Source organism: Leuciscus leuciscus, assembly GCF_965113295.1.
Source record: "Leuciscus leuciscus genome assembly, chromosome: 6".
NCBI classification, from domain to species: Eukaryota; Metazoa; Chordata; class Actinopteri; order Cypriniformes; family Leuciscidae; genus Leuciscus; species Leuciscus leuciscus.
The window spans coordinates 12239025-12252473 of record NC_138730.1 but is presented as its reverse complement, the minus strand read 5'-3'; the positions used below and the strand labels follow the sequence as shown (position 1 = coordinate 12252473).

Below are 13449 nucleotides of genomic sequence, written 5' to 3'. Positions count from 1 at the left end.
CCCTTATCGGAAACACACGTATGAGATCCTGGGCTGGTCCGAAATCGCATACTTCCCTGCTATATAGTAGGCAAAAAACAGTATGTGACAAAATAAGTATGTCTGAATTCATAGTACTCGTAAAAGAGAAGGCAAAAAGTACCCGGATCACCCACTACTTGACACAGGTACATAGTACACTACATGAGGCCACAGGAGAGGATTTATGAACGGCAGTGAAGCGACGTAACTGACGCTGGTAGGTCACATGATAATGACAACATACATAGGCATAATTTACATCCCCAGCACTTTTTGCCAGGGTCAATATTATCCCCAAACATCTCGCTGCACGGCTATACCTAATGCAAACGAAACATTTCCAGTTGACGTTCATTTGTGTTAAATAAGAGGCGATCCGGCGATGAAATGTGTTGTTGCCAATGTTATCAGTGGAGGAATGTTCTCTTGCGGCTCGTGCGCAGTCTTCATACAGACGAGCGCGTCAATCTATCGCCTAATGCCGCTGCGGAGACTCTATACTACGGTGGCCCAGTAGTGCACGACACACCGAAATTAAAAAAGCAAACATAAGTTCACAACACAACGAAATTAAGCTGTGGTGGCGCGCCAAAGCATTCTAGAGTAAATATACAGCTATAATGCATGTAGGTGATTTTGAATTAATAAATGTCGATATACAATGTTTAGCTACATACTGTTAAAACTAATCGTGCTGTTGATATATATATTTTTTAGACTGCTGACTCTATAGAACAGTGGCAAGGAAAACTAACTTCATCGCACTCAGAGAGCCCTATATTTCGTTGTGTTGTGGATTAATTTCGTTGTGTTGTGAACTTATGTATGCTTTTTAAATTTCGTTGTGTTGTGCACTACTGGGCCACCGTACTATTCTTTCCGGTGAAATCACAAAACAAAATGCACACAACATGTCCCTGCTTTCGATATACAATCATTAATGAACATCTTTGATCTTAATGAGGAAAAACGCTCTGAAACGTCTACCAAAAGTTCCACCATCAGACATTAGTGAATACAAATACTGATTGCGTGTCTATATATTTATTCACTAACGTAAAGAATCTCGGGACTAATGATATGTTGTGATATAGTAAATGTAAGAATGAAACTCACATTAAACATGAAATGTCGATACATTAAACAAAATGTACAACTGAAATTGATTTCTGGATGTCGTAATGTTACTTTTTCTACAATTGTTTTTGTACATATCTAATATAGCATTAGACCCCCCCCCCCCCCCCTGCTTTTTAAAACAAAGTTACGCCACTGGCAACATGGCGAATATAGTATGTCCGGATTACATTCATACTAGATAGAACATACTACAGTGGTCATGAAGTAATTACTTATTAAAAATAAGTACCAACTCAAAAAAGTATGCGATTTCGGACGCAGGACACACACTTGTCAAACACACTTCCTTGAGGACCACTGTCCAGCAGAGTTCAGCTCCAATGCTAATCAAACACACCTCAACCAGGTAATCGAGGTCTTCAGGATTACTAGAAACGAGGATTCGATTAGAACTAAACAAACAAAAAATACAAACATGACGGATATGTGAGTCCTACGATTGAGTAGAAAGGTTTAGATAAAGGGCTATGAGTGATTAATAATCAGCATCTAACCTGACGAAAATATATTTATTCAATGTTATCCACATTATATTTCATCTGCAACAGATTGGTGGACTTTTGTAAAAATACTTTTGGTCATTAACTTTAAAATGCATCATTATGTAAATTGCAAACACATGGGGAGAGTCTCCCATGACTGGCAGATCAACGTGCTGCTACATTTCTCTCCGAAATGATAGGAAATTAAATTGAATGTGGAGGATTTTAACTTTGACAAGATGATTGACAGGGCAGTTTAAACGGTGACAGGATGTAACTAAGATGCAGAGCGGTCCGTTAAAGATGAAATTATGACAAAGTAGTTTGTCCAAAAGCTTGCCTACTCTTGTGCTACACACTCAAAAGAATGTACTTTTTCTTAAAAGCAGTACATACCTGTAGGGCATAGTATAAGTATATCAATTGAGATGCAGCGATATAAACTGTGTATTGGTAACAGAATCACTGCAACAGATCTGAGCACTGAGATCTATTTTGCAATCAACTGCAAATACTTAATAACATTTCAAATAATAGCTTTATATTGTTATTTTTTTATTTTACTTAATTTGCAACGCTTCATGGGTTTAGGGTCTCATTTATCTTTTTTTTTTTTATTCAGACAATCAAATACTTTATAATTAAATACTTCATAAAAACATCGATATAGTTTATAATAGCTTCATACTGTCATTTTTTATTTTAGTGTCTTTTTGTCTGATTTATTTTTTTCATGTTTTGTTTTGAGAGCTGGTTGGTTTCATTCATGGCTTACACTATTTAGTGTAGAATTTTTGGAAAACCCAATGGAATACTTCCAAGAACCAAAGTGTTTGGTCACGGCTCCACTTTATAACTGTACCACACACTAATCAATATAAAAAAAAACTAAAAAAGTCCAGTGAACTGGCCTCTCACGTATTACCTGCACATCGCCTCTCCTGCGTCGTTCAGCACACACACGCCATCATTTTCACACTGTACTGACACACATGGGTCGTGAGGTGTAGTGGTGGTGGTGGTGGCAGATGTAGGGGAGGTCGCAGTAGTTGTGTTGGTTGACGTGTTGTTGTCTGGATTTGTTGGACCGGGTGTTCCAAGAGTTGAGTTTGTTGGAGTCATGGTTGTGGAAGGGAAGGGCTGTGAAGCAACCAAATGAGAGATATCTACAAGAACACAAACAGATGGACAAACGTAAGCACACAAGTAACATAGCATCCAGTTGACTTCCATTGAGGTCTTACCCCATTGACTTCCACAGTAGGAAAAAAATACTATGGAAGTCAGTGGGGTACATCAACTGTTTGGTTACCGACATTGTTCAAAAAAAAATCTTCTTTTCTGTTTAGCAGAAGAAAGAAACTCATTCAGGTTTGGAACAACTTGAGGGTGAGTAAATGATGACAGAATTTTCATTTTGAAGTGAACTATTAACCCATCCAAGTTAGTGCACACACATTAGGAGTGGTGAACACACACACATACACTGTGGGCAGCCATTATGCTATGGCGCCCAGGGAGCGATTGGGGGTTAAGTGCCTTGCTCAAGGGTACATCAGTCATTTTCTGCCGGTATTGAGAATCGAAACCTGCAACCTTCGGGTTACCAGTCTGACTCTAACCATCAGGTCACGACTGCCCTAAAAAACATGACGTTGGATGTTACAATACTTTTTGGTACTTTTTCACCTCTTGACATCTTTGTCAGCTTTGACTGTATGGAATAGAGCAGTGAGAACATTCTGTTAAACATCTTCTTTTATGTTCCATGGTGAAATACCTTCATAACCAGCAGGCAATGGACATCATTAGATGTTACAAATTGGTTGAATATAGTTAATTAAGTTATGGTATTAAGTAACCAAATCCCAACGTCTGCTGAAAGTCACAAGACTAACGTCCACACAACGTCAAATTATAGCATCATTAGACATTGATATTATGTTGGTTTTTAATTGTGATTGTAATCAAATTGTAATTAAAATCCAACATCTTCAAAATGTCTCATGCAAATTACATATTGGCGTTGCTATGAGAATTTTAGAAGACGGTCAGTGTTTGTTGTCAGTACTAAATACTTTGGGTCAGGCTGACAGTGGATCTTGGCATTTGTCTGACTGTGGTATTCAAGTTTCACAGTTTGCTGATTTTTCATTTACGACAAAAACCTGGCTTGGTTAAAAAAAAGTTTTGTGTCATGCCAACAAATTCCATACTAACTATATGTAATCATCTTTCTTTAAAGTTGGAATTGACAGCTAAGGTTGGGGTTTGATAGATCTCTGGTGTTTATTCCAACCCAACGTTGGAATTTGATGTAAAGACAACATTAGGTTTTGATATCAAATCAATATAAACTTTCAATAAAAATGTCATGCCTTGCCAACGATGTTGCTTGACATGATACAAATGTTGGGTTTAGACGTCAACCCAGTTTTCATTTTCAACCAAAATTTGACATCTGGCCACCATTGGAGCTGCAACAGCCCTGCACAGTTTAGTTCCAACCCTGCTCCAGCACACATTAGTGATGTTCGGTTCTTGAACGAATCCTTCTTTTGAGCTGGTTCATAGGAAGTAACCAGTTCATTAATCAAACTAAATCAAACTTTAGTTCTGGGTTGATGACGCAAGACGCACAAGCCGAAGTAGCACGTCTGACTCAAAAAAGAACCGAATGAGCCGGTTCAACAAGCTTTCGAAGTTTGCCGAGGATTACCGAGGAGTCTGATGAGTGAGTTGGCGATACTATGCAAGCCTGAGGCACGTACTGGACATATGCTTATTATGACTATTGTTATTGTTACTGTTATTAAATAACATTTTATTAAAACCTGCAAAAACCTTTCTGTCGAGAGATGTAAATATATTTTTCTATAGTTTATTGTGCATTCAGATTATATTTTAAGTTGTTAAATGGGTGGTATAATGCCCTTTTCACAAGATGTAAAATAAGTCTGTGATGTCCCCAGAGTGTGTATGTGAAGTTTTAGCTCAAAATACCCCCACAGATATTTTTATATAGCATGTTAAAGTTGTCGCTTTTTGAGGGTGAGCAAAAACACACTGTTTTGTGTCTGTTCCTTTAAATGCAAATGAGCTGCTGCTCCCGGCACAGGGGGCGGAGCTTCAACAGCTCATGTCCTTTTACCTCACACAGACATGCACTGAAAATTTCGAAAACTTTTAGCCTTTTATGTTCAAACCGGAGTCAGACAATGATGGAGAGACTCAAGAAGAAGTGACAACATGTAGAATGCAACAAAACATTTCAGAATTTTTAGTTGATGAATTTATGTAGCTTATATGTAGTTATCTTCTAGTCATTGATTAGCATATTCTGTCTTGATAATCTATAAATCTCATTCCCTGGGGCGGAGTTTATGTAAATTCTAGGGTTGGTGATGTCACTAACCCGGGAGGAATGTTGTGTAGGCCCAACCAGTCGTTTTTTGTAGTCCTTAAAAAATTATTTCTTTAAAAGAAAATATCTCCCTTTGCTTTGAAATTTGAGCATTGTAACTTTGCAGATGTTGTTTATGCTCAAACATTACACACTAACTAAAGTTAGAAAAGTGAAATCAAGGAGTTTAAAAGACTGGTTTAGTCTTTCTATATCATTTCTATGTACTGCATTTCTGTTTCCCCGTGTCTTGGCTTTCAATTCTTTTCCTGTTGTTTTGGATTTCTCTGTTCGCCTGTACCTTGGACTTTGTCATTGTTTGGACTGTTGACCCTGTGCTTTTGACCTTTTGCCTGTATGGATTTTCGTTTCTGGATTTCCCTTTATTAAACGACTGCATTTGGATCCTCAACCCTGTCATAGCAGTTTCATGACAATTAGGGGTTCCCATCATGGGATAATTTTATGGATTTAGTTTTAATGATTATTTAGTTTTGATTATTTTTTTATTTTGATTACATTGTATGCATTAAAAAGCTTGCAAACATACTTTATAACTAGAAAAAAAAAACTTTAAACATGAAAGTATACGCAATCATTTACAACATTTCTCTTTATATGCAACCTTTTTGGCGTAAAGTGTTCTTTAAAACTGGCTGAGTCTATACAGAACCCAATTGAACCTTTTATTTTAAGAGTGTAGGTTTAGATCGTAATGAGAGTAAGTAAACGAGATTTCATTCTATTCCTTTGTGCACTTAAAGTCTTTTTGAATACATTATCAGCTAATGAGAAATAAGTCCCACTGAGTTGTGCAATGGCCCTGTGTTTCTCAGTGCTCACCTTCCATTGTAAGGAGGAAGATGGCATCTCCGCCCTTAATGAAGTCTCGGCTCAGGGCTCTGGCCTGGGTGAGGTAAACGGGGGTCCCGGCACCTGGACCACGGAAATACTCTGTCCCGTCGTCTTCTGTTACTTTCATCCCAATTTTACGTGGATCATCCCAGAAGAAATCTTCAGTCCCTAAAGAGGAAATTTGAATTTGAAAACAAAAGAGTGATGATTCTGGGTTTCTCCAAAGGATTCTGTCAGAATTAAATGCATCAATCTGATAATCTACACCTTGGGATCAAGAGAGCTCCAAATGAAGACATCCAACCCCTTTCAGTGACCAAATTGAACAGAGTAAAATGTTTTGAATTAACTTGCAGTTGAATTTTAAAATGGACTAAAACGTCTTTTTAGTTGTTATATAGTGTCTCAGTCCACATTATATTCACACTGCTGTTTTAGGAAGCCAAACAATTTTATATAATAATAATAATTTTATATTAAGACACTAATATGTTACTATTTTAATATAACAGCACTGTAAAATAAATGTAAATACGAAAAAATTATTTTATCATAAGTATATTAAAGGTGGTATCAGTGATTTCAGGCCCAAAAATATTTTTATCACATTCATCTAATCTTTCCTAACGATCCGCTAGCTGCCCGCCCCATAAGCATGCCGTCAAAAAAAACGCATCTCTGTAGGCAGCCTAGGCTCTGAGATCTGCACACAAAAACAAATGGTTTAGCCAAACACTCAAAACCAAAACAAATAGTGTTCCAACCAATCACTGACAGGGGAAGGGTGTTCGTGCACGAGCACAAAACCTCACAGCACCCTCCCCCTGTCGGTGATTGGTTGGAACACTATTTGTTTTGGTTTTGAGTGTTTGGCTAAACCATTTGTTTTTGTGTGCAGATCTCAGAGCCTAGGCTGCCTACAGAGACGCGTTTTTTTGACGGCATGCTTATGGGGTGGGCAGCTAGCGGATCGTTAGGAAAGATTGATTGGCCTGATATCACTGATACCACCTTTAATATTTGTTCTTTACATTACAGTAGTAAAATTACAATACTGTTATTTTTTTTCTTTACTTACTAGAGTTAAACCTTCAAACTTTTATTTTGCCACAAAATGTAAAGCGACCTTGAGCTACGGAAAGGTGCTATATAAATAAAACAACTTCTTCTTAGTAAAATGCTGTAATCATCTGTCTAGAAAAATGTTGGCTATAATACGAATGTGAAAATAATGCGTAACTGGTGCCCGTTGCTTTCCCAAATGCACGTTAAACTCACAGCGCATGCAGAGATGGAGTTCACTGTAAACTTAGCCACTCTGATAACACTGGATCACGAGCTGATCGCGTGAGCAAAGTTCACACTTTACTTTAAATATTATTGATATATTTAAACATTATTGATATATTTTATTTTTACTTTAGTGATATTGATTTGACTGACACTATTGAGTTGAATTCACTATTGTCTTGCTATAGCTGCTTTACAGTAGAATTTGAACTTCTCTCATATTTGATTAAGTTTGTATCATTAGCTTTTTTAATTATAATTGTGAAGCTGCTTTGAAACTATTTCTATTGTATAAAGCGCTATAGATGACTTGACTTGACTTGACTTGACTTGATTAAATCTTTTGATTTGATAAGGGCACTAAGCCACAAGGCACTTTTGATTTTGGTTCAACTGAGCAAAACACAATATTTTAGATCTTTTATGTTATTATGGGGAGTATACATATATTTTTCAGTTCATTATGACACTGTGGTGGGACACTGTGGTTAGATTAGTCTATGTAATTAATGGGAAACACTAAATTTGGCATGTAAACATTACAGAAATCTAGCAGGACATGATGGGAATCATATACCCAAATCAACAACACCTCACCTTCCACTTTCATTGTGGGGTCTGTTGTTACGCTCCTCTGGTTGGACATACGTTTGCGGATGTCTGCGTTCTGGTCCATCAGCATCATGGTCATCTGCTTCCAGCGAGCAGGCCAGACCAGACTGTCACTCACGGCATCGTCCCCTGACGTTAAGTGAGCATAAGCTCCCAGCTCGCCTGGGTATCCAGCTGTGCCATTGGGATACAGGCCCATTTGGAAGGTGTAGCCATCCTTAGATCTGAAACGGGGGCTATAAATAGCAGTGCCCATTGGCGTGTTCTCCAGAATGCTTCTGAAGTCCTTGATCATCCATACATGTTCAGGGCAAGTCGTCTCTGATAGGTTGATGTCGTCTAGTGAGAGTCCGCCTGTGTTTCCACTCCCTTTAATTCCCTCAAACACCACACGGAACTTTTTGGAGACGTTCAGGCTCACGTGGTGGATTTGCCACAGGCCACCGGGAGGAGCTTTCAAATAAAAGACATAAAAGAGTCACTGTTAATGAATAAAGCAGCTGGTTGTGTTGTTAATTCAGTCAACCTAGTGTTCCAGTGGTTATCTAGTAACAGCTACCCTGTCCAGTATGTTACTGCATAGCACTCATAGAGACAAACTATGAACCTTATACCTGCTAGTGGAAGGACAAATCTGATCTATCTGATTCACAACATTTTTTCTCCTGAATATATTTCTTAGTATCTGTTTTATAAAAGCAACAAGTCACTTTTCTTGTGCTGTTCTTTCTGTTTAGAAGCTCCTGTGCATTCAGGACCAATGGACCCTTTTCACAGACACTGATGATACATTTCCACAGTTATTTTAAAAAGTTCTGTACAGTACATGCATTCATTACACTATACTTTGTGTTATACTGGCTTAGCACTGAATTACAGAAAACTTGTTAAAACTGCTTCCTGGGTGTTTCTAATACAGCAGCAAACTTGACATATTTCTGTATTATGGCCAATGTAATCAATCTCTCGAAATTGTCCTCCTTTTTTGCAAAGTCATCCAGCTATAGTGGATTGTTTCTTTTGCTAAATGGGAATACAAAAGTTAAATATAGTTTCCATTTACAACTATAGTTTGTGAAAACGGTGCATCAGCTGGTTAGATACCCATTTAAAAGTAGATGTTTTTTCTGATTAAAATAAATAAGGAAATCTCTAAAAGTGTGAAATTTACTTTGATTTTCCCATCTCCTGGTAATGACGCCACAACACACAAATGATTAGAGATCATGGCCCGTGCCACAGCTAGATTAGGATTAAGGTTGGATGAGCGCTTCAGGGCAGGCCATGGCCAAGCGTATCAGCAGGTCAGGCTGGTGGAGCCCTGCACACTTTTCCACTGTCGGGCCAGTGCGAGCCAGGGCTAACAACATGCCAGGGTGGGCCAATAGCCTTGGACCTTGAGCCAGTGACAGTAATTTATTAATTTGTGTCAGGAGTGCAAATCAATTATGTTGAATAAAACTGGTCTTTACCATTTTACATAAAAAGAGAACCTATTCAGTTGCACCTGCTTCCATGTATTTGTGATCACAGGAATGCACAAAACAACTCCATTAAGTCTTTTAAGTCCAAAGGCTTACACATTTAGAAAGATATTGATAAAATATCATATGTTTGTTACATTTCTTTAGAAAGTGTGAGCATTTCTATTAATTTTCCACGATATTATGCGATCTGGCAAGGTTTGAGCAATCTCTCCCATGTCACTATAATGTTATCCTTTCAGCCAGAGCAACAGAGGGAGCTCATGAGAAGAATACAGGAGTTATATGAGTTAACCGGAGTATATCTCATTTCTATCATGACAACTCTCGGGAGATTACAAATCTCTGGTAATAGAGATTGGCATGGTAATGGATATGCAATGTTAATGTATTTGGTCTTGGCGGAAAAGATCTGCTACGCTGTTGCTGCTGCAGAGCAAATACCGAGACTTACTACTGACAATACATTCACAGACATTGCTGTGAGCAGGTAAGACATGATGCTGCACATAACATACATGAATTAAACGCTCATTTATCGCTGATTCAACAGCAACCAATCAGCTGTGCCATGTAGATAACGGGATCTCTACAAAATGAGTCAGACTTATCAGCCTGCCCCATCTAGAGTTTAATGCCAGAAATGGGAGCTCCAGCACAAGTTCTACCGGGAAGTCACGTCATTCATTAACCACAGATCTAGCCAATCATCACTCAACATATGGAGGATATAAGTCCGGTTATAACCCATTACTACGTTTGCAGAAACTGACGGCAGCATATTTTAGGTATATTTTTCCTCATATGGTGATCACAATCCCCATCGGTTCACAATCGGAAGTTATTTCAAACACTTGCTGGTGTCTGAAAGGGAGTTTTGAGCTGAAAATTGTTTTAAATTTCTTAAATGCTAAGGGTTAGCTGGTAGCCTGATATGATAACATGGGAAATGAACAGCAGTGTTGACACCACATTTGTTCATAACCACTCCTCAAGTTCCAGTTGGCCCGCTTTGGACCAAGGTATTCAGCGGGCCAAAAACCACTGGCCATTGGCCCAGAAGCCCTGGCATGCACTAGCACGCTCACTTTTGGCCCGACAGTGGAAACACGGCTAATGGCAGTGTTGCAGGCTTATCAGGCTGACCTCCTGAAGGACCTGGATGATGGGCAGAGATTGTCGCTTGAAGCAGTTGCCGAACTGCGCCGTACTGCGGATTTGTCTCTCCAGGCAACTAAACAGACATCTGCTGCCATTGGCTGCTTTATGGTGACTATGGTGGTTTCATCTGGAGAAATCTTTTCTCCATGATGCCACATTATCACCCTCTGGACTTTTCGACACTGCCGTTGAGCAGTGGTGGGAAACTTCAAAAAAAGTAGTAGGTGCAGTCAGAGGCATTCAGGCGATATATCCCTGACTCGGCCAGGTCCCCTCTCCTTCTCTTAAAAATCCAGGAGCTAGGGACAAAGGTGGCACGTTGACTAGACAAGGAGCCAAGATCTAAAAGACTGGTTAAAAAGGATTAAAAAAGTAAATATATAATTCATCACCTTCCCCTCACCTCCACCATTTCCCTTCTCCCTTACCTTCCCTCACCCTCAGACGACGGTGTTGGGGCACAGTAGGTTTTTTGAAGCAGAATCATTTGTGAAAACATATTATATTCGCTTTTGCATTCTGGCTTTTTAGGGACCAGCTAGATCGTTTGTGCTTAACACATATAAATGGGTGTTATAAACCCAGGGTTGATATATTTTGTGACAAGGATAATAAAGAGACTCCTAGAGACGGAAGAGATCTTAACATGCTAGTATGAGTGAATGCCACTGGCACACACCCTGGGAGTTTGGCAAAGGCTGGAGAGCTAAGGATCCTCCTCCTTCCTCCAGCATTAATCAGCTGATGTTGGTATATGGCTTACGAGAAGAAAGAAGAAAGATGATCCAATCCCCTCTTTATTTGGTTTTCAGCATAGCTGAATCATTGGCCATGGTGAGATTATGTGACCCCTTCACTTTCACTTCATTTCAGCACAGGTGTTTAGCATTAGAAACCAGCGAATAGTAATTGCTGAGGGTCAACCGTTTATGGAAGGAGCTGTCACGGTGAGACGATATGACCCCGTTACTTGCGGTTGCCTTCCTTCCGGTTTGACTGAAGTTGTTAGCAATGAACTTCTGAGGCAGCAGTCTATTGAAGGAGTGGTCGCGGTGAGATGATGACCTCTTAACTTTTGATTACTTAACTTTAAACTTAAAATTACCTTGCTTTAACTCCAGTATTATCTGAAGTGTTAGCAATGACAGCCCCTCCTTGAACTGCCACCTTACCGTGGTGGAGGGGTTTGAGTACCCGAATGAACCTAGGAGCTATGTTGTCTGGGGCTATATGCCCCTGGTAGGGTCTCCCAAGGCAAACAGGTCCTAGGCGACGGGTCAGACTAAGAGCGGTTCAAAACCCCTTATGATGCCCAAAAAAAGGAGGACCGTGACGTCGCCCGGTATGGCGCAGCCGGGGCCCCACCCTGGAGCCAGGCCTGGGGTTGGGGCTCGTATGCGAGCGCCTGGTGGTCGGGCCTCCCCCCATGGGGTCCGGCCGGGCTCAGCCCGAAGGAGTGACGTGGGGCCACCCTCCCGTGGACCCACCACCTGCAGGAGGGACCGTAAGGGGCCGGTGCTAAGTGGATCGGGCGGCAGTCGAAGGCGGGAGCCTAGACAATCCGATCCCTGGACGCGGAATCTAGCTCTAGGGACATGGAATGTCACCTCTCTGGCGGGGAAGGAGCCTGAGCTTGTGCGTGAGGTTCAGAGATTCCGACTAGAGATAGTTGGGATCACCTCTACGCACGGCTTGGGCTCAGGAACCACACTCCTCGAGAGAGGATGGACTCTTCACCACTCTGGAGTTGCCCATGGTGAGAGGCGGCGGGCTGGTGTGGGTTTGCTTATAGCCCCCCAGCTCAGCCGCCATGTGTTGGAGTTCACCCCGGTGAACGAGAGGGTCGCTTCCCTACGCCTTTGGGTCGGGGATAGGTCTCTCACTGTCGTTTGTGCTTACGGGCCGAACGGCAGTGCAGAGTACCCGGCCTTCTTGGAGTCTCTGGGAGGGGTGCTGGAAAGTGCTCCGACTGGGGACTCCATCGTTTTACTGGGGGACTTCAACGCCCACGTGGGCAGCGACAGTGACACCTGGAGGGGCGTGATTGGGAGGAACGGCCCCCCTGATCTGAACCCGAGTGGTGTTCTGTTATTGGACTTCTGTGCTAGTTACAGCTTGTCCATAACGAACACCATGTTCAAGCATAAGGGTGTCCATCAGTGCACATGGCACCAGGACACCCTAGGCCGGAGGTCGATGATCGACTTTGTGGTTGTTTCATCCGACCTCCGGCCGTATGTCTTGGACACTCGGGCGAAGAGAGGGGCGGAGCTGTCAACTGATCACCACCTGGTGGTGAGTTGGATCCGATGGCGGGGGAGGAAGCTGGACAGACTCGGCAGACCCAAACGTACTGTGAGGGTCTGTTGGGAACGTTTGGCCGAATCTCCTGTCAGAGAGATCTTCAACTCCCACCTCCGGCAGAGCTTCGACCAGATCCCGAGGGAGTCTGGAGATATTGAGTCCGATTGGACCATGTTCTCCACCTCCATTGTCAACGCGGCCACTCGGAGCTGTGGCCGTAAGGTCTCCGGTGCCTGTCGAGGCGGCAATCCCCGAACCCGGTGGTGGACACCGGAAGTAAGGGATGCCGTCAAGCTGAAGAAGGAGTCCTATCGGGCCTGGCTGGCTTGTGGGACTCCTGAGGCAGCTGATGGGTACCGACGGGCCAAGCGGACTGCAGCCCGGGTGGTTGCGGAGGCAAAAACTCGGGCCTGGGAGGAGTTCGGTGAGGCCATGGAGAAGGACTATCGGTCAGCCTCGAAGAGATTCTGGCAAACTGTCCGGCGCCTCAGGAGGGGGAAGCAGTGCCCTACCAACGCTGTTTACAGTGGAGGTGGGCAGCTGTTGACCTCGACTGGGGATATCACCGGACGGTGGAAGGAATACTTCGAGGATCTCCTCAATCCCGCTGTCACGTCTTCCATTGAGGAAGCAGAGGCTGAGGGCTCGGAGGCGGACTCGTCCATCACCCAAGCTGAAGTCACCGAGGTAGTCAAGA

General features: G+C 41.9%; 1 protein-coding gene across 1 annotated transcript in view; it reads right to left on the bottom strand.

Moving 5' to 3' along the window:
* mep1bb (meprin A subunit beta b) overlaps window positions 1-13449 on the bottom strand; it is a 30621-nt gene that overhangs the window by 2619 nt on the left and 14553 nt on the right. Inside the window, exons 11-13 of the mRNA XM_082173983.1 lie at window positions 7789-8256; window positions 5890-6069; window positions 2569-2809 (exon numbers count right to left, since the gene is read on the bottom strand). Coding sequence (XP_082030109.1) covers window positions 2569-2809; window positions 5890-6069; window positions 7789-8256 — 889 coding nt within the window. The remainder of the gene's footprint in view (window positions 1-2568; window positions 2810-5889; window positions 6070-7788; window positions 8257-13449) is intronic.